Below are 24,923 nucleotides of genomic sequence, written 5' to 3' on the forward strand. Positions count from 1 at the left end.
TACATTAAAATCAATTATTAATATATTTATTAATAAATATATATAATTTAATTTATTTTAATATATATTTATATTTTAATATATATTTTATACTGATAATTACCTTTAGTATCTAATTTTAATATACACATAAACATAACATAGTCAGTAATCTAAATGCAAATCAAATAAAAAAAATATAGTGTTATAGTTTCACTCACATAACATAGTCGGTAATCTAAATTACTTTTGTTATTTTATTGGAAGGGACAACAGCACAGTGTTATAGTTTCACTCACAATATTCAAACTTATATACGGTACTACAGCATTTACTCATCTTGACCTAACAAAAAATATATCTTAATTATTTTATTTTGATTTTGCCCCCATATAAATATAGTGCTGCTTATTGTGTTCATCATCCTCCAAATAATTACCACACTCTCAACTCCTCAAAATCAATAATCAAATCCTTCCCTCTTAACAATGGCGGCAAATACAATTCCAGTGGTGCAGGTCTCCATACTTGCACTCATCATTTTCTCAACATTCTTCTTCGTGAATTTCCAGGTTCTTCTTCCTAGTACCCTCCATGACCACCCATTGGTTCAAAGAAAACTCGTAAGCAAACGCCTTCTCCATAAACTAGGCATCGACCTATCGAAGCGTGCGCGAATTCTTGTAGAAGATGGTGCTCCTGGAACCGGAGGTGCTGATAGAATCTCACCTGGTGGACCTGATCCTCAGCACAATCGCCGAAAATCTCCACTGAGCAACTAGATTTGGTTTCTATAGAATTTGGCTATATACTATGCGCCACTACTCATGCATGATTACTTTGTTGTATGAGTTTAAAGATATACTTAGGGATAAGTACGATTTTGGTCTTTAAGGTATTGGTCGAAAATTTTTTTCGTTCTCAACTTTTTTTGCATACAAAATAGTCCATAACATTTAACTTGATTTTAAAATCGTCCATAAAGTTTAACTTGATTTTAAAATTTTGGCGGGAAGCAGAAACAGAGGTAGATCGTGAACACCTTCTTCTTCTTCTTTCCTTCTTCTTTTTTCTTCTTCTCTTCATCCTTTGCAGAAACACTTTTCTTCTTTTATTTTTCTTTTTTTTTATTTTATAATTTTTTTGTTACGAGTAATTTGATCCAAAATAAAAGATATGATTTTAAAACTTGGTTTAAATTTTAGGGACGATTTTGTATATAAAAAAATATTAAAAACGAAAATTTTTTTTTACATATATCTTAAAAACCAAAATCGTATTTAACCTATATATTTACTATAAAAGATAATTCTCAATTTGATTTCTAAAAATTTTCAATGTGTATTAATTAAGTTTCTGACTATATTATTCTGGGTACATTTATATAAAATATCAAGAGGATTTAATTGAACATTTTCTTTTTTTTTTTTTTACTAATTGTTTGTTTTGTACATATTTTTTTACCATTGAAGATAGTTTTTATAAATCATATTCAAGGATGAATTATTATTTTATATTTTTTTCAATGGTGAAAAAATATACGTTGTCTTATAGAACTAATATTTAGAAATATTTCTCATAAATTTGTAGGTAGTATATACTACTACCCTTGAAAATTAAATTTCATAAATAGACACAGAATTATAGTATATATCAAAAGCCAGCGTGCAAGAAAATCCATGTCGTAGTATGTGAATTAAACTTGGTATATTTGTAGTCCAACGGAAAATTCATCATATATATATATGTTCGAGTCCTTCTACAAAATTGAAAAATAATTAAGAAAAAAAAGAAAATAATGACGTAACATCCGGAGTGTAAAAGAAACACAAGGAAGAGAAGAAAACGAAAAAAAAAAAAAATGCGTAACTCAAATCACTTGTATATAAACGTAGAGAATTACTCTATCGTTTCTATGTCATCATAATAATGATCTCAATGTATCGAAATTATTTCTTTTAAGAAAGCATTCTCATTTTGAAGGCCTATCGATGCAGTATATATATAGAGGATCTCGCTGCTAATTTGTTGCAAAAGCTTTTTCATATTTTCCCTGTGGCGTTGTTGGAATTCCTAACACCCGAATAACTTATATATTGTAATATCTTGTAGAATTTTGGTCCGTATTTTTATACATAACTACTATTTTTATACATAACTACTACCTTTCACTAGGAGAATCTTCTTGATGTTATTATTCCTTGGCTGACTAAAAATTATAACCAGTTATCGAGTTAACACTGGCAAAGGATGATACCGGATTTGCAATATGTAAACAACAAAAAAGATAAACGAGATGACAAACAAAACATTCAAAGGATGAAAACGGCAGTTCTCATATAATTATTCATTCATTCATTCATTTATTTACAAACCCATAAAACGTACATGCTATTTATTCTCAGAACCGAATCATAAAAAACTGTTGCTTACTTATTTATCTACATCACCATAACCGTAAAAACAGATGAAACTTTCAACTAGCACACAATCAAAACTGCTTCACACAATGTTCTGCCTTTGCTCTGCTTCACCCTCTCCAACAACATACACTTGGGTTGTCTCTGCTATTTCTGCTATGGTTTCACCTACGGCATTCAGAACCCCACCACCACCACCACCATGACCCTGACTCTGCGCCTTCATTGCAGGTTTAATCATGGTTTCTCCAATCTCAGCCACAGTCTCACCTACTGCTCCCAGCACCTGGCTTCCTCCTTCATTCACATTATCCAATGGCTTCACCCTTTCACCACCATCACCCAATGTTTCACCAACGTTTTGATATGGTTGCTGTTCCCTTTGGTTGTTAACATTGCCCACAGTTCCTTTTGTTCCCTTTTGAATTGCTTGAGTAACTTGACCTTGAGTTTTAGCAACCCCGCCAAGTTGTTCACCTTGATCTCCCTGAAACGTTCTCTCTTCAGATCCTCTTCTCACTCCACCTTCCTGTTCTTGTCCTCCTCCTCTTTCAACAACTTCCGTTGATTTCTTCTTATCAATCTCCTGAATGCAATTGCCAAGTTTTCACTAATTGATAATAAGAGACTCGTGAACAAAATGCCAAACTCAGATCAACCATAAATCACAGTTTTACTAGTGAGGTATATATACCTAATCAGAAAATATAGTTAGTTAGTTAAAATTAGCCAATTTTAGGATTCAAGCTTATAATTTAAGAGTTAAAGTTAGGATTTAAGTTTATAATTTACGAGTTAAAATAAATAAAAGAATTTAAAAAAATAACTGATGTTAGAAGAAAAAAAAAGGTTAATTTCTAGCATTCCTCTATTTAGAATACTAAAAAAGAAATTGGTTGGAGGAAGATAGAAACCAGTCTCTGAGCTGCTTTCTTGGCCTCCAGTTCCGTCTCTTTCTCATCCATCTTCCTTGCTGTATACTCCTTGGCACTATCACCAGCAGCAGCAGCCAACCCTTTAACGGTCCCCACCGACTTCGCGGCCAGCTCAGAAGCCTTCTGCCCAGCATACCCCGCCGCACCCTGGACAGCACCGGATACAACTTTGGTCCCCTCCACAGTCTTATCAGTCGAGTAATGCGCAGCACTCCACCCCGCCGCCGTAGCCTTGTCCTTCAAATCCACCGCAACTTCAGCGGCACTCTTTCCGCCTTCCACCGTCGCCTCTTTCGCTTTCTCCGCTGCTTGTACGGTGTATTCCTTCGCCTTCTCAGCCACAGGTGCTGTATATTCCTTCGTTCCCTTCGCTACTTTCGAGACGGTGTCCTTCGCCGCGACATAGCCTTCTTTTCCCTTCTCTATAGCGGTTTTATCTTGAGGGATTTGACTAGTGCCGGTTCCGGTGCCTTCGGCTGCTTGTTTTTCTTTCTGGTACCTCTCTTGAGCTGCGGAAATTGCATCCATTGAATTCTGTTGAGCTTGACTTCTGTACTTCGAAATCTCTTCCAAGCTTGGTTGTTCGTCATTCTTTTCTCTCCGAGTTTTGCGGCTACTCTCTTGTTGAGACCTAGAAATGCCTCCAAGATTTGATTGTTCTTTGTATTTCTTTTCTTCTCCTTTTTTGTTTATGTCCTTTGCTGCTTCTTGTTGAGCCCGAGCTCTGGAATTCTGCTGTTCCTTTTGTTTATGTTGATGTGCTTTTTTGTTAATGTCACTTAATGCTTGTTCTGCTCTTTTTTGTTTATTCTCCTGAGTTGAATAATTCTTATGTTGTTGTTGAGCTTGGGAAGAAGAAGAATCTCTAACTTTGTCAGCACCCTGTTGCAACTTCTCGGTTGTAACAACATGGTGTGTTTGTGTTTGTGTTTTCATCTTATTAGAGTCCCCTTCTTGTTCCTGTGCCGTGTTTTCTTTGCGAGATATCTGCTGAGACGCCATTGTTTTGTTGTTCCTCCTTTAAAGAACCAAGAAACTGCTTTCTTTGTGGTGTAAGTTGCTTTGTGTTTCAAGAACTTGGTGAAAATTATGGGCATATAGATGGATAGATAGACAGATGCATGGGAATGAAGTGTAAGTGTATGTGAAGTGGGGGGTTTAAAAGGAGAGAAAGGGGAAGGGGAAATGGCGGTTCGAAATTGTCAAAGAGGTGGAGATGGATGGATCAAGTTTGCATGCGGAAGGACATGTGGACGGTTACAACAACAAGTGAGGGTTGTGCACTTTGCACAATTCCCGTTGGAGGGTAGAGATGGTCATAGTTGTGGAGTATGGATCAAGCAGCACTCTTGAGGTGCTTTACATATCTGACACGTGGAAACTTGGAGCATCCTCGAGTTATTAGCATACTTACATACACGACACCTGTCTTGAGTATTTTTCTTTTCTTTCAAAAAGCTAAAACAAAAATTATCCACATCGTCCAGTCCTTCAAGAGGACATATAGTATTTTAAATGTTTATCCCATTCATTCTTATCAACTATTTTATCGAGTGAAATTAAAGAATTCGAGTAAAATTTAGTATTATAACATCGAAACTTTTTTTTATTATGAAAAATTTTCGTGAATCTTATCTATGTCATTTTTTGATAAACAAGATCTTCTGTAAATAAAGACAAACTCAAAACATATTTAATGACACTAAATGAGAAAAGAAAAAATAACACTAGTTAAGTTTTTAGAGAGAAAAAGAAAATTTAGAACATTTTATAAGATAAAAAAGTAAATATATTATAATATTTATTGAGATCTGATTACAACTGGGGTGAACTCCTCCTTTTATAGAGATCTCGAGATGATAACAATATCTTACAGAATTTAAACAAACCTATTCTATAATGCCAGGTGGAAGATAAGGATAAGTCTTATCTCTTTCTGATTTTACCTAGTCAAGTGACCGTAGTCGCTTTATTTGAATACACTCAATAATTATACATAGTGGGGACATAGTCTTTAGTAAATGGACGGCTTAAAATAGTCTTCTGGAAGGGTCCCGTCACCATCTGAGAAAGATGACGTATCATCAGAGGCCAGATTGACTATTTTAAAATACATGTCTGGGTTTTGTAAATAGGTAAATGGATCTTCAATGCTTCCTTCATTAGGATCTTGGATATCTTGTAGATACGGGTCATATGGGTCTGAGTATGCACCTTCAGTCTCATTGGGTATGCCTGCATCAATTCTGGTTGGGTTTGGTGGTAGGGCATATACTCTTCCACCTAGATCTTTAGAATTTAGATCTTTATCAGAATTTCTGTTTGTTGTTGGGATACACCTGGATGTGCTAGGCTGATCTCTTAGAGCATAAAAAGAGTATTGTCTAAATTGATTAATTATTCCTAAGGTTATAAATCTGGACTGGAACTCTTGGAGTGTTATTGGTGGAACATAAGTTTGGAATGGGAGTCTTTTGACTACATCTCTTTTTCTCATACATTTCAGGTTGTCAAAGTTGACAGAGATATTTGGCCAGGATATTTAAGATTGTCTTTTCATCTGTGGGCCATATTGTAGAGTTTCCAACAATGTCAATTCTATTCATGGTGTGTGGGTCTCCTCTAGTAAAATAACTCCTCTGTAAAGTGACAAAACAATAGAATTTTCATTTTTTATGAAAAGGTTTATCCTACAGTTGGTGTCGGTCAAGCATGTTATATAACATTTCTCTTCATGCATCGAGTGGAGCATACATAAAGAATAACCGGACTAAATGGGGTTGTGCCTAAGTGCTGTTACACAAGATATGGTATACAGGAAAGATCGGCACTATAATGGCATATGTATATATGAAAGATAGAGTCTAGATATACCACATCATTTCTTCTGGTATAGGCTCTTGGATTATTGGTATAGTACAGAAAAGGGTGTCCATATTGAAGTATCTTGGGTTTGGATGGATTTGGGTTATAATAAGGAGCTGGTGTATGACGAGAGGATTTTTGCCGGTAAAGAATTTCACAAAAATAATCACGTTGTAAGTATAGTTTCTAAACCAACAAAGAACCCTTTCATACAAAAGTTTGGTTGTCACAAGTAATAAAACCCAATAAAATTTATAACCGACGTATTTAAACCTCGCGTTGTCTCTCAAGAAATTTCAGGGAAGTATGATTTATTATTGGTTATGAAAAAATGTATATTTTTTGGTTTTTGAAATAGGAAACAAGGAAATAAATTAACAATAAAGTAAATTAATTATTATGAAAACCATTGTAAGGTATAAGAACTGGAAATCCCATCCTAGTTATCCTTATCAAGTGTGATGAGAATTGGATATTGCTCCCACTTAGTTAACCTTTACTAAATAAAGGAAAGTCAAGTGGACTAATCAATTTGATTCCTCAAGTCCTAGTCAACTCCTAAGGAAAGACTAGTTTTAGAAGGATCCAAATTAATCAGCAAACTTCAAATATCAATCAACAGCTGAGTTTGATAATTTAAGTGTCACCAATTACTCAACCAAAGCAAAGGAAGAAAAATTCAAATTATTTATATCATAAATAAGAGAAAGTAATCATAAATCTGAAATACCTCAAATTATATTAAATATAAAATCAAATCTTAACATGAGAATTCATAAATTAAAGTAATAGAATAAATAAAACTAGAAGATAACATAAATTAAAGGAACATTGAACCTGGAATTGTGAAGAAGAAATCCTAATCCTAAAAGAAATCCTAAGAGAGAGAAGGGAGCCTCCCCCTCTAAAAGCTACATCTAAAACCTAAAATTGTGAACGTAAAGTTGTGTCTCTGTTGTCCCTTCAATGGATGCATTCTTCTACTTTATAGCCTCTAATCTGTGTTTTCTGGGCTTGGATTTGGGCCGAAAAGAAGTCTAGAAATCATTGGGGACGTTTTCTGCCATTTTCTGCACGTGGCATCTATCACGCATGCGCGTGGGTCACGCGTTCGCGTCATTTGGAAGTTTTCCTTGTCACGCGTACGCGTCGCTTATGCTTTGCGCTAGGCATGCGTCCGCATCGTCCACGCGTGCGCGTCGCTTGGGTTCTGCGCGAGTCACGCGTCCGCGTTGTCCATGCGTGCGCGTCGCTGTCATTTCTGTCAAAACTTCATTTTCGCGCGTTCCTTCCACTTTTGCATGTTTTTTTTCTGTTTTCTAAGCCATTCCTGCCCTATAAAGCCTGAACATACTCAACACACGGATCACGGCATCGAATGATAATAAAGGATAATTATAATTACTAATTTTATGGTCTAGGAAACATATTTTCACATATATTAAGGAATAAGGAAGGAATTGTAAAACCATGCAATTTATATGAATAAGTGAACAAAGACTTGATAGAAACCACTCAATTGAGCATAATATAAATTATAAAATAGTGGTTTATCAGTGTAGCCAGTAGAACAAGGTTTGTCTGGCTAGGCAATCTATTTGAAACTCTGTCTGAGATTTTGCTTTGAGAGGAAAATGACTGATCCTTCTTCTGTATGGGCTTCTGTGGAGCGGGAAATCAGAAAATGGAATGGTGTATGAAGGATTATATGTACTTATAATGGGAATGTAATATACTGATTTTGGGATTGGTTCCTTGGTAGGCCTAGACAGAAAATCAGCAAGTGTGTTTTGGTGACCCTTTATGTGTTTTACTTTAAATTTATAATGAGAAAACCAGTCCTTTCATCGTAAGAGGTGAGAGTCTCGTAGAATCTTTTAATTAATTTTCAACATTGATGAGAAAGAGGTGTTATCCATCTCCACAGTGAAATGATAAGAACTGAGTTGAAAATTGAATTTTTCTTTTCCGCGTTTGACAGCAAGGATTTCTTTGTAAGTGGCATGGTAGTGTTTTTCTAATTCTTTGAATTGTCCACTAGCATGCGTACAGTAGTATCTTGTCCCATTAGTTTTCTCAAGTAACACAGCTCCCCAGAATTCATCACTAGCATTTGTCTGCAATATTCTTTTTCATGTGTTGGGAATCTTTAGAGGAGGGGATCTTGTGTTATCTTCTTTAAGGTTTTGACAGTTGTAGTTTGTTCAAGTTTCCATGGTGGGGTTTCTTTTTCAAGAGTTTTGACAGCTGGCTGGTGTATATGGTCACATCTGAAATAAAGTCTCTGATGTAGTTTACAATTCCCAAGAATCGTTGGACTTGTTTGACTGTCATGCTTTCATCAGGGAAGTGGATTAATTCTTTGGCAATATGATCTCCTGGTTGAAAGAATCCTCTTCGAAGACCATCCCAAGAAACTCAATTTTTGTTTTTGCAAGAGAGCTTTTTTATGATAGCATGATTCCCTGATTTTTTATGATTTGAGTGAATTGGGCTAGGAGCTCCTTATGCGCTTCACTGTTCTTTGAGAACAGTAAGATATCATCAATGTAAATGAGCATGGAGTGTAATATGGGCTCAAAGATTTTGGTCATTACCTTTTGGAAGAGAGATGGGGCTACTTTGAGTCCAAACGGCATTAATGTCCATTGATATTGGACTTCAGGGATGCAAAATACTATTTTGTATCTATCTTCAGGATGGAACCCGATTTGCCGAAAGCCAGCCTTTAAGTCAAACCTGCTGAATATTTTTACGCCACTCAGCCTTTGTGTAATAACTGAGATTCTTGGTAGAGAAAATTTATCATCTTGTAAATAGATATTAAGTGGCTTATAATCAATAACAAGCCTCTTTTTTCTTCTACTTTGTTTAGCCCTTTTTTCAACATAAAAGGCTTGACATGCCCAGTTAGAATTGGTTGGTTCAATGAGTCCTTGAACAAGAAGGGCTACGCATTCAGCTTTTGCTAACCTGAGATCTTTAGGATTTATTCCCAAATGTATGGCCTTTGTTGGGTTGATGTCTTCATTCCTTTTAAAGAGACGACAAACATAGAAATATGGATTTTTCCACAAAGGTTCAGGATGGTTGAATTGATCATGACTATCGCAGCAGACATTAAGGAGTTGTTGCTGGATCTCCTTGTATTCTTCTTGAGCTTCTTGAATTTCAAGGATGCTTTGTATTCCTGTAAAAGGTAAGAACTTCCCTTTGTAACTTAGGCCAGTGGATTTAATGTGTAGTCCATGAGTTTGGAAAAAGACATCAAATCCAAACAGGACATCTTTGTCTGGGAGATAACTTTCCCGTACTCTGAGCCAGGTGGTCTGGCTTGCAAATATTTTTAATCCAATTGGTTTTTTGAAAATGAGATTGATGGTGAAGACTCTACTGTTGGCTGCCACGAATCTCTTAGAAAAAGGTGCCCACATTTCTTTTGGTAAGACATGTGATTTTAGGACAATGGCACAAGAACCAGTATCCATTAGTGCAACAGCTCTTATTGGTTTGTCATAGATGGACGTCTTGATCTTTAGATCAAAATGAGGTCGGAGAGTGCCATCAATCTGTTTTATTCCCAAGGATCCTAGATATCCAAGTTCTTCTTTCGGGGTGTTTGATCCTTTAGGAATTCTTGTGGTGATAGAAGCGATGGAGGATATGGTAAAGATTGACTTTTTTGGTGGGAGGTCTTCTTCTGAACTGCTTCCTCCTAAATCGGAGTCTTGGAAAACATATTGGTCTCACCATCTTTGCTTTTTTATTCTTTAAGTACTGATTCAAGATCTTCTTCATCCTCGATGAAAGCTGCATTCATTAAAGACTGAAGTATTTTTATCTCCTTCTTTGTCTTATTAGGACATGAAGCATTTGTTTGATTTAGTATGGGGTTTTCTTCTTTTGAAATAACGGTATCTTTGCTTCCTTATTCTCCTTTTGAATGCCTTCTGTTGGAATGTTCTAGATTATGGTTGCCAGTGTGTTTTCTTCTTTGGCTTGCATTCACACATGCCTGATTCTTTGCATTTGATCTTCAAGTAAGATTTATTGCATGCCCCTTTGAGTTTACTTGAATTTTGATTGAGCCGTTTAAACATTTGTTATTGTTCACACAGTTTATCCAGAGCAGCTAGAGTCAGCTGATATATTTCTCCAATGGTGGTGGTAGCTACTTCTTTACGAAGAGTCATCATCATCCGTTGTAATTCTGGCTGAAGTTTATCTGGCAAAGATGCCATGAAGACTTGTTTAAGTGGCAGATTATTGTTTCCTCCAAGAGGATAATATTTGGTAGCCGTCCTCTTGTAATGTTTCTCCAAGTCCTTTCTGTTCAGTGAACAACACTTCGTTTCAAAATATTCTCGGGAATTTCTTTTCTGGATAATCGTAATGTCTTCTAAGAATTCTTGATGTAGTATCCCCAAAAACTGAGAAAAAGTACTATTAATGAGTTGGAGTCTTTCATATTCAGAAAGATTGTTAACCCATTCTCGGAGATTGCCAGTCATCCGATTTATGAAATCTGCAAGGACTTGTCTTCTTGAAAGATTTGGATTGGCCATGGTAGTTTCAATCCAAGCACCAAATTCATTTAACCTTTCTCTGTATCATGATGATGGGATATTATCAAAGGTGAACCATTTGTTAGAAGTCTTTACTTCAGAGAACCCTGTCTGAGTATGCTTAGTTGATGCTGCTGGTTCATCTCGTTCAGAGGTTATTTTTTCCTCTTCTTTTTCTACAGGGTTGACCATAGCTATTGCTAAAAGGTCTGCTTCATAGTCTTCTTCGGACCATTCAGCGGTTTCTTCACTGGATTCATCAGATTCATCATTAGATTCATTAGTGCTTTCTTCACTGTGCGATTGATTATTAATGAGCGGATATTTTATACGCTTTTTGGTAGTATTTTCATGTAGTTTTTAGTATGCTTTAGTTACTTTTTAGTATATTTTTATTAGTTTTTATGCAAAAATCACATTTCTGGACTTTACTATGAGTTTGTGGGTTTTTCTGTGATTTCAGGTATTTTCTAGCTGAAATTGAGGGACCTGAGCAAAAATCTGATTCAGATGCTGAAAAAGGACTCTGATGAGTGGATAATTTATATGTTTTTTGGCATTATTTTTAGTATGCTTTTAGTATATTTTAGTTAGTTTTTATTATATTTTTATTAGTTTTTAGTTAAAATTCACTTTTCTGGACTTTACTATGAGTTTGTGTATTTTTCTGTGATTTCAGGTATTTTCTGGCTGAAATTGAGGGTCCTGAGCAAAAATCTGATTCAGAGGCTAAAAAGGACTGCAGATGCTGTTGGATTCTGACCTCCCTATACTCGAAGTGGATTTTCTGGAGTTACAGAAGCCCAATTGGCGCGCTCTCAACAGCTTGCCATGGAAGGAGCCTTGCGTGCTTGAAGAAAAAGACAGTAGGAAAGCAGAGATTCAGAAGATAGAGCATCTCCAAAACCTCAGCCTGTTCTCCATTACTACAAAACAAGTACTTATTTCATGTTCTTTTGCTTTTTACAATCAACCCTGATAATTATTGATATCCTGACTAAGAGTTACAAGATAACCATAGCTTGCTTCAAGCCGACAATCTCCGTGGGATCGACCCCTTACTCACGTAAGGTGTTACTTGGACGACCCAGTGCACTTGCTGGTTAGTTGTGCGGGATTGCAAAAGTGTGATTGCAATTTCGTGCACCAAGTTTTTGGCACCGTTGCCGGGGATTGTTTCGAGTTTGGACAACTGACGGTTTATCTTGTTGCTTAGATTAGGTCTGTTTTATTTTTGTTGGTTTAGAGTCTTTTATTTGAGTTTAGTTTTATACTTTAAGTTTGGTGTCTTCTTTGTGTTTTCCTTTAAGTTTTCAAAAATTGCCAAACCTCTGAATAATCTGCTAGCTGCTGACACTCCATTTATCTTTGATAATGAGTGTCTGCAGGCGTTTGAGACTCTGAAAGCTAAGCTGGTTACAGCACCAGTCATCTCTGCACCAAACTGGACATTACCATTTGAACTAATGTGTGATGCCAGTGACCATGCCATTGGTGCAGTATTGGGACAAAGGCATGGTAAGCTTCTGCACGTCATTTATTACGGCAGCCGTATTCTAAATGATGCACTGAAGAACTACACAACCACAGAAAAGGAGTTACTTGCAGTGGTTTATGCCATTGACAAGTTCAGATCTTATTTAGTAGGATCAAAAGTGATTGTGTACACTGACCATGCTGCTCTTAAATATCTACTCACAATGCAGGATTCAAAACCCAGGATCATAAGATGGGTGTTGCTTCTGCAAGAGTTTGATATAGAAATAAGAGACAGAAAAGGGACAGAGAATCAAGTAGCTGATCACCTGTCCAGGATAGAACCAGTAGCAGGAGCATCCCTCCCTCCTACTGAGATCTCTGAAACCTTTCCGGATGAGCAATTGTTTGCTATTCAGGAAGCTCCGTGGCTTGCAGATAGTGCAAACTATAAGACTCAAGGTTCTCCTTCTGTAACCATGAAGAGGAAGCATGAAGAGCTTCTCTCAAAACAGAGTCAAACAGAGCCCCCACAGTCAAACTTTAAGTTTGGTGTTGGGAGGCCACAACCAACTTCTAAGTTTGGCGTTGAACCACCACATTCAAACTCTAAGTTTGGTGTTGGGAGGTTCCAACATTGCTCTGACATTAAAGAAGCGCTTGTTGGGAGGCAACCCAATGTTATATTTATTATTTTCCTTTGTTATTTTATGTTTTCTATAGGTTGATGATCATGGAAAGTCACAAAATCAATTGAAAAAGCAGAAACAGAATGAAAAATAGAAAGAAAAATAGCACACCCTGGAAGAAAACTTGCTGGCGTTTAAACGCCAGTAAGGGCAGCAAATGGGCGTTTAACGCCTAGTCTGGCACCATTCTGGGCGTTTAACGCCAGAAAGGGGCACCAGACTGGCGTTAAACGCCAGGAATGGGCACCAAGCTGGCGTTAAACGCCAGAAATGGGCACCAGCCCGGCGTTTAACGCCAGGATTGGCAGAAGGAGCATTTTTGCTCGCCACTTGGTGCAGGGATGAATTATCCTTGACACATCAGGATCTGTGGACCCCACAGGATCCCCACCTACCCCACCACTCTCTCTCTTCTTTCTTCTTTTGCTCTAGGACGAGCAAACCTTCTAAGTTTGGTGTGGTAAAAGCGTTGCTTTTTGTTTCTCCATAACCATTTATGGCACCTAAGGCCGGAGAAACCTCTAGAAAGAGGAAAGGGAAGGCAAAAGCTTCCACCTCCGAGCCATGGGAGATGGAGAGATTCATCTCAAGGGATGCACTTTCCTCCACAAAACTATTGGGAGCAAATCAACACCTCCCTAGGAGAATTGAGTTCCAACATGGGACAACTAAGGGTGGAGCACCAAGAACATTCCATCCTCCTCCATGAAATTAAAGAAGATCATAGAATCATGAGAGAGGAGCAACAAAGGCAAGGAAGAAACATTGAGGAGCTCAAGCACTCCATGAGATCTTCAAGAGGAAGAACAAGCCGCCATCACTAAGGTGGACCCGTTCTTTAATCTCCTTGTTCTTTATTTTCTATTTTTCCAATTTTTATGCTTATGTTTATCTATGTTTGTGTCTTATTACATGATTATTAGTATCTTAGTGTCTATGCCTTAAAGCTATGAATGTCCTATGAATCCATCACCTTTCTTAAATGAAAAATGTTTTTATTACAAAAGAACAAGAAGTACAGGATTTCGAATTTATCTCTGAAACTAGTTGAATTAGTTTGATGTGGTGACAATACTTTTTATTTTCTGAATGAATGCTTGAACAGTGCATATGTATTTTGAATTTGTTGTTTAAAGAATGTTAAATTTGTTGGCTCTTGAAAGAATGATGAAAAAGGAGAAATGTTATTGAGGATCTAAAAAAATCATTGGTGCGCGAAATTGTGAACAATACTTTTCACAACTCTCATAATCCCCGGTCATGAACTCCAAAAACTTGGTAGTTCAATTCCATGGCATTACACAACTTCGCACAACTAACCAGCAAGTGCACTGGGTCGTCCAAGTAATACCTTACGTGAGTAAGGGTCGATCCCACGGAGATTGTTAGTATGAAGCAAGCTATGGTTATCTTGTAAATCTTAGTCAGGCAGACTCAAATGGATATGGTGATGAACGAAAATAACATAAAAGATAAAGATAGAGATACTTATGTAATTCATTGGTAGGAACTTCAGATAAGCGCATGAAGATGCCTTCCCTTCCGTCTCTCTGCTTTCCTACTGTCTTCATCCAATCCTTCTTACTCCTTTCCATGGCAAGCTCGTGTAGGGTTTCACCGTTGTCAATGGCTACCTCCCATCCTCTCAGTGAAAGCGATTGCATATGCTCTGTCACAGCATAGCGGAATTCAGCTGTCGGTTCTCGGTCAGGCCGGAATAATATCCATCGATACTTTTGCGTCTGTCACTAACGCCCCGCCTGCTAGGAGTTTGAAGCACGTCACAGTCATTCAGTCATTGAATCCTACTCAGAATACCACAGACAAGGTTAGACCTTCCGGATTCTCTTGAATGCTGCCATCAGTTCTCGCCTATACCACGAAGACTCTGATCTCACGGAATGGTTGGCTCGTTTGTCAGGCGAGCACTCGGTTGTCAGGCGATCAACCATGCATCGTGCTATCAGGAATCCAAGAGATATTCACTAGAGCCTTGGTTGCTTGTAGAACAAGAGTGGTTGTCAGTCACCTTGTTCATAAGTGAGAATGATGATGAGTGTCACGGATCATCACATTCATCAAGTTGAAGAACAAGTGATATCTTAGAACAAGAACAAGCGGAATTGAATGGAAGAACAATAGTAATTGCATTAATACTCGAGGTACAGCAGAGCTCCACACCTTAATCTATGGTGTGTAGAAACTCCACCGTTGAAAATACATAAGCATAAGGTCTAGGCATGGCCGAATGGCCAGCCTCCCAATGATCTAAGATAGCATAAAACGAAGATAGCTACCAAAGTCCTCTAATACAATAATAAAAGGTCCTACTTATAGATAACTAGTAGCCTAAGGTTTACAGAAATGAGTAAATGACATAAAAATCCACTTCCGGGCCCACTTGGTGTGTGCTTGGGCTGAGCAATGAAGCAATTTCGTGTAGAGACTCTTCTTGGAGTTAAACGCCAGTTTTTATGCCAGTTTGGGCGTTTAACTCCCATTTGGGTGCCAGTTCCAGCGTTTAACGCTGGGATTTCTTGAGGTGACTTTGAACGCCGGTTTGGGCCATCAAATCCTGGGCAGAGTATGGACTATCATATATTGCTGGAAAGCCCAGGATGTCTACTTTCCAACGCCGTTGAGAGCGCGCCAATTGGGCTTCTGTAGCTCCAGAAAATCCACTTCGAGTGCAGGGAGGTCAGAATCCAACAGCATCTGCAGTCCTTTTCAGTCTCTGAATCAGATTTTTGCTCAGAACCTTCAATTTCAGCCAGAAAATACCTGAAATCACAGAAAAACACACAAACTCATAGTAAAGTCCAGAAAAGTGAATTTTAACTAAAAACTAATAAAAATATACTAAAAACTAACTAGATCATACCAAAAACATACTAAAAACAATGCCAAAAAGTGTATAAATTATTCGCTCATAACAACACCAAACTTAAATTGTTGCTTGTCCTCAAGCAACTGAAAATCAAATAGGATAAAAAGAAGAGAATATGCAATGAATTCCAAAAACATCTATGAAGATCAGTATTAATTAGATGAGCGGGGCTTTTAGCTTTTTGCCTCTGAACAGTTTTGGCATCTCACTCTATCCTTTGAAATTTAGAATGGTTGGCTTCTTTAGGAACTCAGAATCCAGATAGTGTTATTGATTCTCCTAGTTAAGTATGATGATTCTTGAACACAGCTACTTATTGAGTCTTGGCCGTGGCCCAAAGCACTCTGTCTTCCAGTATTACCACCGGATACATACATGCCACAGACACATAATTGGGTGAACCTTTTCAGATTGTGACTCAGCTTTGCTAAAGTCCCCAATTAGAGGTGTCCAGGGTTCTTAAGCACACTCTTTTTGCCTTGGATCACAACTTTATTCTTTCTTTTTCTTTCTTTTTTTTTCTTTTTTTTTTGCCTCTTTTTTTTTTCTTTTTTTGTATTCACTGCTTTTTCTTGCTTCAAGAATCATTTTTAATGATTTTTCAGATCCTCAGTAACATGTCTCCTTTTTCATCATTCTTTCAAGAGCCAACCTTCATGAACCACAAATTCAAGATACATATGCACTGTTTAAGCATACATTCAGAGAACAAGAGTCTTGCCACCACATCAAAATAATTAAACTATTATAAAATTCAAAATTCATGCAATTCTTTCCTTTTTTCTCAATTAAGCACGTTTTTATTCAAGAAAGGTGATGGATTCATAGGACATTCATAACTTTAAGGCATAGACACTAAGACACTAATGATCACAAGACACAAACATGGATAAACATAAGCATAAAATTCGAAAAACAGAAGAATAAAGAACAAGGAAATCAAAGAACGGGTCCACCTTAGTGATGGCGGCTCTTTCTTTCTCTTGAAGATCCTATGGAGTGCTTGAGCTCCTCAATGTCTCTTCCTTGTCTTTGTTGCTCCTCCCTCATGATTCTTTGGTCTTCTCTAATTTCATGGAGGGTGATGGAGTGTTCTTGATGCTCCACCCTTAGTTGTCCCATGTTGGAACTCAATTCTCCTAGGGAGGTGTTCAGTTGCTCCCAATAGTTTTGTGGAGGAAAGTGCATCCCTTGAGGCATCTCAGGGATCTCATGATGAGAGGGGTCTCTTGTGTGCTCCATCCTTTTCTTAGTGATGGGCTTATCCTCATCAATGGGGGTGTCTCCTTCTATGTCAACTCCAACTAAATAACAGAGGTGACAAATGAGATGAGGAAAGGCTAGCCTTGCCAAGGTGGAAGACTTGTCCGCCACTTTATAGAGTTCTTGGGCTATAACCTCATGAACTTCCACTTCTTCTCCAATCATAATGCTATGAATCATGATGGCCCGGTCTAGAGTAACTTCGGACCGGTTGCTAGTGGGAATGATTGAGCGTTGGATGAACTCCAACCATCCTCTAGCCACGGGTTTGAGGTCATGCCTTCTCAATTGAACCGGCTTGCCTCTTGAGTCTCTCTTCCATTGTGCGCCCTCTTCACATATGACTGTGAGGACTTGGTCCAACCTTTGATCAAAGTTGACCCTTCTTGTGTAAGGATGTTCATCTCCTTGCATCATAGGCAAGTTGAACGCTACCCTCACACTTTCCGGACTGAAATCCAAGTATTTCCCCTGAACCATAGTAAGATAATTCTTTGGATCCGGGTTCATACTTTGATCATGGTTCTTTGTGATCCATGCATTGGCATAGAACTCTTGAACCATCAAGATTCCGACTTGTTGAATGGGGTTGGTAAGTACTTCCCAACCTCTTCTTCGGATCTCATGTCAGATCTCCGGATATTCACCCTTTTTGAGTGAAAAGGGGACCTCGGGGATCACCTTCTTCAAGGCCACAACTTCATAGAAGTGGTCTTGATGCACCCTTGAGATGAATCTATCCATCTCCCATGACTCGGAGGTGGAAGCTTTTGCCTTCCCTTTCCTCTTTTTAGAGTTTTCTCCGGCCTTGGATGCCATAAATGGTTATGGAAAAACAAAAAAAGCAATGCTTTTACCACACCAAACTTAAAAGGTTTGCTCATCCTCGAGCAAAAGAAGAAAGAAGAGAGTAGAAGAAGAAGAAATGAGGGAGAAAGGGATGGCTTTGTATTCGGCCAAAGAAGGGGAGAATTGGTGTTTAGGTTGTGTGAAAATGAAGGAATGAAGAAGGGTATTTATAGGAGAGAGGGGAGATGGAGTTCGGCCATTATGGGTGGGTTTGGGAGGGAAAGTGGTTTGAATTTGAAGGGTGAGGTTGGTGGGGTTTTGTGAAGGATGGATGTGAGTGGTGAAGAGAAAGATGGGATATGATAGGTGAGGGGTTTTTGGGGAAGAGGTATTGAGGTGATTGGTGAACGGGGAAGAAGAGAGAGAGTGGTGGTGGGGTAGGTGGGGGTCCTGTGGGGTCCACAGATCCTGTGGTGTCAAGGAAAAGTCATCCCTGCACCAAATGGCATCAAAATCCACGTTTTGAGCCATTTCTGGCGTTAAACGCCGGGCTGATGCCCATTCCTGGCGTTTAACGCCAGGTTCTTGCCCTTTTCTGGCGTTTAACGCCAGTCTGGTGCCCCTTTCTGGCGTTAAACGCCCAGAATGGTGCCAGACTGGGCGTTAAACGCCCAACTGCTAGGCTTACTGGCGTTTGAACGCCAGCAACATCTTCCTCCAGGGTGTGCTGTTTTTCTTCCTGTTTTTCATTTTGTTTTTGCTTTTTTCATTGATTTTGTAACTTCTCATGATCATCAACCTACAAAAAAGATAAAATAACAAAAGGAAATAGTTAATTATAAAGCATTGGGTTGCCTCCCAACAAGCGCTTCTTTAATGTCATTAGCTTGACAGAGGACTCTCATGGAGCCTCACAGATACTCAGAGCCATGTTGGAACCTCCCAACACCAAACTTAGAGTTTGAATATGGGGGTTCAACACCAAACTTAGAGTTTGGTTGTGGCCTCCCAACACCAAACTTAGAGTTTGACTGTGGGGGCTCTGTTTGTCTCTGCTTTGAAAGAAGCTCTTCATGCTTCTTCTCCAAGGTGATAGAGGGATTTCCTTGGGCCTTAAACACAAGGGATTCTTCATTCACTTGAATGATTAACTCTCCTCCATCAACATTAATCACAGCCTTTGCTGTGGCTAGGAAGGGTCTGCCAAGGATGATGGATTCATCCATGCACTTCCCAGTCTCTAGGACTATGAAATCAGTAGGGATGTAATGGTCTTCAACTTTTACCAGAACATCCTCTACAAGTCCATGAGCTTGTTTTCTTGAGTTGTCTGCCATCTCCAGTGAGATTTTTGCAGCTTGCACCTCAAAGATCCCTAGCTTCTCCATTACAAAGAGAGGCATGAGGTTTACACTTGACCCTAAGTCACACAGGGCCTTCTTGAAGGTCATGGTGCCTATGGTACAAGGTATTGAAAACTTCCCAGGATCTTGTCTCTTTTGAGGTAATTTCTGCCTAGACAAGTCATCCAGTTCTTTGGTGAGCAAAGGAGGTTCATCTTCCCAAGTCTCATTTCCAAATAACTTGTCATTTAGCTTCATGATTGCTCCAAGGTATTTAGCAACTTGCTCTTCAGTGACATACTCATCCTCTTCAGAGGAAGAATACTCATCAGAGCTCATGAATGGCAGAAGTAATTCCAATGGGATCTCTATGGTCTCATTTTGAGCCTCAGATTCCCATGGTTCCTCATTGGGGAACTCAGAGGAGGTTGGTGCACGCCCATTGAGGTCTTCCTCAGTGGCGTCCACCTCCTCTCTTTCCTCTCCATATTCGGCCATGGTTATGGCTTTGCACTCTCCTTTTGGATTTTCTTCTGTATTACTTGGGAGAGTACTAGGAGGGAGTTCAGTAACTTTCTTGCTCAGCTGTCCCACTTGTGCCTCCAAATTCCTAATGGAGGACCTTGTTTCAGTTATGAAACTTTGAGTGGTTTTGATTAGATCAGAGACCATTGTTGCTAAGTCAGAGGTATTCTGCTTAGAACTCTCTGTCTGTTGCTGAGAAGATGATGGGAAAGGCTTGCCATTGCTAAACCTGTTTCTTCCACCATTATTGTTATTGAAACCTTGTTGAGGTCTTTCTTGATTCTTTCATGAGAAATTTGGGTGGTTTCTCCATGAAGAATTGTAGGTGTTTCCATAGGGTTCTCCTAGGTAATTCACCTCTTCCATTGAAGGGTTCTCAGGATCATAAGCTTCTTCCTCAGATGAAGCATCCTTAGTACTGCCAGGTGCTTTTTGCATTCCAGACAGACTTTAAGAAATCAAATTGACTTGTTGAGTCAATATCTTATTCTGAGCCAATATGACATTCAGAGTATCAATCTCAAGAACTCCTTTCTTCTGACTAGTCCCATTGTTCACAGGATTTCTTTCAGAAGTGTACATGAATTGGTTATTTGCAACCATTTCAATCAGCTCTTGAGCTTCTGTAGGCGTCTTCTTCAGATGAAGAGATCCTCCAGCAGAGCTATCCAGAGACATCTTGGATAGTTCAGAGAGACCATCATAGAAAATACCTATGATGCTCCATTTAGAAAGCATGTCAGAAGGACACTTTCTGATTAATTGTTTGTATCTTTCCCAAGCTTCATAGAGGGATTCTCCATCCTTCTGTCTGAAGGTTTGGACTTCCACTCTAAGCTTACTCCATTTCTGAGGTGGAAAGAATTTTGCCAGGAAGGCATTGACTAGCTTTTCCCAAGAGTCCAGGCTATCTTTAGGTTGTGAGTCCAACCATATTCTAGCTCTGTCTCTTACAGCAAAAGGGAATAGCATCAGTCTGTAGACCTCAGGGTCAACCCCATTAGTCTTGACTGTGTCACAGATTTGCAAGAACTCAGCTAAAAACTGATGAGGATCTTCCATTGGAAGTCCATGGAATTTGCAATTCTGTTGCATTAGAGAAACTAATTGAGGCTTAAGCTCAAAGTTGTTTGCTCCAATGGCAGGGATAGAGATGCTTCTCCCATAGAAGTCGGGAGTAGGTGCAGTAAAGTCACCCAGCACCTTCCTTGTATTGTTGGCATTGTTGTTGTTTTCGGCTGCCATGTGTTCTTCTTCTTTGAAGAATTCGGTCAGGTCCTCTAAAGAGAGTTGTGCTTTGGCTTCTCTTAGCTTTCTCTTCAAGGTTCTTTCAGGTTCAGGGTCCGCTTCAACAAGAATGCCTTTGTCTCTGCTCCTGCTCATATGAAAGAGAAGAGAACAAGAAGATGTGGAATCCTCTATGTCACAGTATAGAGATTCCTTGAGGTGTCAGAGGAAAAGAAAAATAGAAGAAAGAAGGTAGAGGAATTCGAACTTGATGAGATAAAGTTCGAATTGTGCATTAAGAAGGAGTAGTAGTCCGTAAATAGAAGGATGTGAGAAGGAGGGAAGAGAACTTTCGAAAATTAATTAGAAAGATGTCAAAAACATTTTAAAAATTGATTGATAATTTTCGAAAATTGAAAGTGGAAAAGAAATCAAGTGATTTTTGAAAAAGATTTTGAAATTAGAAGTTAAAAAGATTTGATTGAAAACTGATTTTGAAAAAGATGTGATTAAAGAGATATGATTGAAAAGATTTGATTTAAAAACAATTTTAAAAGATATGTTTTGAAAACAAAATTTTTTTTTTAAAAGATTTGATTTTGAAAATCAATGACTTGTCTAACAAGAAAAGATATGATTCAAACATTAAACCTTCCTCAACAGAAAAGGCAACATATTTGAGATGTTCAATCAAATCATTAATTGTTAGTAAGTATCTTTGAAAAAGGAAAGGAATTGATTTTGAAAACATTTGATTGAAAAGATATGATTTGAAAAAGATTTGATTTTGAAAAACTTAGAAAACTTGAAAAAAAAATTGATTTGAAAACAAAATCTTCCTCCTTTGCCATCCTGGCGTTAAACGCCCAGAATGGCCTCCATTCTGGCGTTTAATGCCCAAAATGCTTCCTCTTTGGGCGTTAAACGCCCAACCAGGTACCCTGGCTGGCGTTTAAACGCCAGTCTATCTTCTTTACTGGGCATTTTTGAATGCTCAGCTTTTTCTGTATAATTCCTCTGCAGCATGTTCTGAATCTTCAATTCTTTGTATTATTGACTTGAAAAGACACAACTTAAAAATATTTTTGGATTTTTAATAATCAAAATGCAACAAGAATGAAATAACAATGCATGCAAGACACCAAACTTAGCAGTTTGTATACTACTGACACTATATGAGACACATAAACACTCAAGCCAAAAGAATTCAAAGATCAGAGTAAGAAATCATCAAGAATTACTTGAAGATCCTTAAGATACATGAATGAATGTATGCAATTGACACCAAACTTAAGATGAGACTAGTGTCTCAACAAGGAACATAACATATTTTTGGTTTTTATGAAATTTTTTGAATTTTTTTTTGTGTTTTTCGAGAATTAAGTGGAAAAAGATATCAAAATTCTTAATGAGAATTCCAGGAATCAGTGCAATGCTAGTCTAAGACTCCGGTCCAGGAATTAGACATGGCTTCACAGCCAGCCAAGCATTCAAAGAAAGCTTCGGTCCAAAACACTAGACATGGCCAAAGGCCAGCCAAGCCTTAGCAGATCACTGCTCCAAAAGCAAGATTGATAAAAAATCAACAAGCTCTTGTGATGATAAGTTGAAACCTCGGTCCAATGAGATTAGACATGGCTTCTCAGCCAGCCAGACTTCAACAAATCATCATGAAACTCTAGAATTCATCTTTAAGAATTTCGAAAAAAAATAAATACCTAATCTAAGCAACAAGATGAACCTTCAGTTGTCCAAACTGAACAATCCCTGGCATTGTTACCAAAAGCTTGCTCAAAACTTGAACAATCCCCGGCAACGGCGTCAAAAACTTGGTGCGCAAAATTGTGAACAATACTTTTCACAACTCTCATAATCCCCGGTCATGAACTCCAAAAACTTGGTAGTTCAATTCCATGGCATTACACAACTTCGCACAACTAACCAGCAAGTGCACTGGGTCGTCCAAGTAATACCTTACGTGAGTAAGGGTCGATCCCACGGAGATTGTTAGTATGAAGCAAGCTATGGTTATCTTGTAAATCTTAGTCAGGCAGACTCAAATGGATATGGTGATGAATGAAAATAACATAAAAGATAAAGATAGAGATACTTATGTAATTCATTGGTAGGAACTTCAGATAAGCGCATGAAGATGCCTTCCCTTCCGTCTCTCTGCTTTCCTACTGTCTTCATCCAATCCTTCTTACTCCTTTCCATGGCAAGCTCGTGTAGGGTTTCACCGTTGTCAATGGCTACCTCCCATCCTCTCAGTGAAAGCGATTGCATATGCTCTGTCACAGCATAGCGGAATTCAGCTGTCGGTTCTCGGTCAGGCCGGAATAATATCCATCGATACTTTTGCGTCTGTCACTAACGCCCCGCCTGCTAGGAGTTTGAAGCACGTCACAGTCATTCAGTCATTGAATCCTACTCAGAATACCACAGACAAGGTTAGACCTTCCAGATTCTCTTGAATGCTGCCATCAGTTCTCGCCTATACCACGAAGACTCTGATCTCACGGAATGGTTGGCTCGTTTGTCAGGCGAGCACTCGGTTGTCAGGCGATCAACCATGCATCGTGCTATCAGGAATCCAAGAGATATTCACTAGAGCCTTGGTTGCTTGTAGAACAAGAGTGGCTGTCAGTCACCTTGTTCATAAGTGAGAATGATGATGAGTGTCACGGATCATCACATTCATCAAGTTGAAGAACAAGTGATATCTTAGAACAAGAACAAGCGGAATTGAATGGAAGAACAATAGTAATTGCATTAATACTCGAGGTACAGCAGAGCTCCACACCTTAATCTATGGTGTGTAGAAACTCCACCGTTGAAAATACATAAGCATAAGGTCTAGGCATGGCCGAATGGCCAGCCTCCCAATGATCTAAGATAGCATAAAACGAAGATAGCTACCAAAGTCCTCTAATACAATAGTAAAAGGTCCTACTTATAGATAACTAGTAGCCTAAGGTTTACAGAAATGAGTAAATGACATAAAAATCCACTTCCGGGCCCACTTGGTGTGTGCTTGGGCTGAGCAATGAAGCAATTTCGTGTAGAGACTCTTCTTGGAGTTAAACGCAGTTTTTATGCCAGTTTGGGCGTTTAACTCCCATTTGGGTGCCAGTTCCAGCGTTTAACGCTGGGATTTCTTGAGGTGACTTTGAACGCCGGTTGGGCCATCAAATCCTGGCAGAGTATGGACTATCATATATTGCTGGAAAGCCCAGGATGTCTACTTTCCAACGCCGTTGAGAGCGCGCCAATTGGGCTTCTGTAGCTCCAGAAAATCCACTTCGAGTGCAGGGAGGTCAGAATCCAACAGCATCTGCAGTCCTTTTCAGTCTCTGAATCAGATTTTTGCTCAGAACCTTCAATTTCAGCCAGAAAATACCTGAAATCATAGAAAAACACACAAACTCATAGTAAAGTCCAGAAAAGTGAATTTTAACTAAAAACTAATAAAAATATACTAAAAACTAACTAGATCATACCAAAAACATACTAAAAACAATGCCAAAAAGTGTATAAATTATCCGCTCATCAATCATCAAATTGATTCTTGAAGCAAGAAAAAGCAAAAAAAAAATTGAAAATAAATAAAAGAAGAGAAGAAGAAAAAGCAAGCAGAAAAAGCCAATAGCCCTTTAAACCAAAAGGCAAGGGTAGAAATAAAAAGTGATCCAAGGCAAAAAGAGTGTGCTTAAGAACCCTGGACACCTCTAATTGGGGACTCTAGCAAAGCTGAGTCACAATCTAAAAAGGTTCACCCAGTTATGTGTCTGTGGCATGTATGTATCCGGTGGTAATACTGGAAGACAGAGTGCTTTGGGCCACAGCCAAGACTCATAAAGTAGCTATGTTCAAGAATCATCATACTTAACTAGGAGAATCAATAACACTATCTGAATTCTGAGTTCCTATAGATGCCAATCATTCTAAACTTCAAAGGAT

General features: G+C 38.5%; 1 protein-coding gene and 1 non-coding gene across 2 annotated transcripts; one reads left to right on the plus strand and one right to left on the minus strand.

Annotated features, from left to right (window-relative positions):
• Nucleotides 1–2,432: 2,432 nt before the first annotated feature.
• On the minus strand, nt 2,433–4,336 carry LOC130965755 (seed biotin-containing protein SBP65-like). The gene is made up of 2 exons (XM_057890516.1): nt 3,314–4,336; nt 2,433–2,985 (listed from the first exon to the last, which is right to left on the minus strand). The coding sequence occupies exons 1-2, from the start codon at nt 4,334–4,336 to the stop codon at nt 2,482–2,484; spliced, it is 1,527 nt and encodes a 508-aa protein (XP_057746499.1). The 3' UTR covers nt 2,433–2,481.
• A 16,132-nt stretch (nt 4,337–20,468) lies between these two features.
• On the plus strand, nt 20,469–20,576 carry LOC130971193 (small nucleolar RNA R71). The gene has a single exon (XR_009082426.1). It is a non-coding gene; the product is annotated as a small nucleolar RNA R71 (small nucleolar RNA).
• Nucleotides 20,577–24,923: the final 4,347 nt, after the last annotated feature.

Source organism: Arachis stenosperma, chromosome 3 (genome assembly GCF_014773155.1).
Source record: "Arachis stenosperma cultivar V10309 chromosome 3, arast.V10309.gnm1.PFL2, whole genome shotgun sequence".
NCBI classification, from domain to species: Eukaryota; Viridiplantae; Streptophyta; class Magnoliopsida; order Fabales; family Fabaceae; genus Arachis; species Arachis stenosperma.

What these genes read in the sequence shown, in the direction of transcription:
- LOC130965755 (XM_057890516.1), bottom strand. Translation starts at nt 4,336, where the DNA reads ATGGCGTCTCAGCAGATATCTCGCAAAGAAAACACGGCACAGGAACAA. An exon ending in AGAAAGCAGCTCAGAGACTG is followed by an intron (nt 2,986 to 3,313) that starts GTTTCTATCTTC and finishes AATTGCATTCAG; the next exon opens with GAGATTGATAAGAAGAAATC.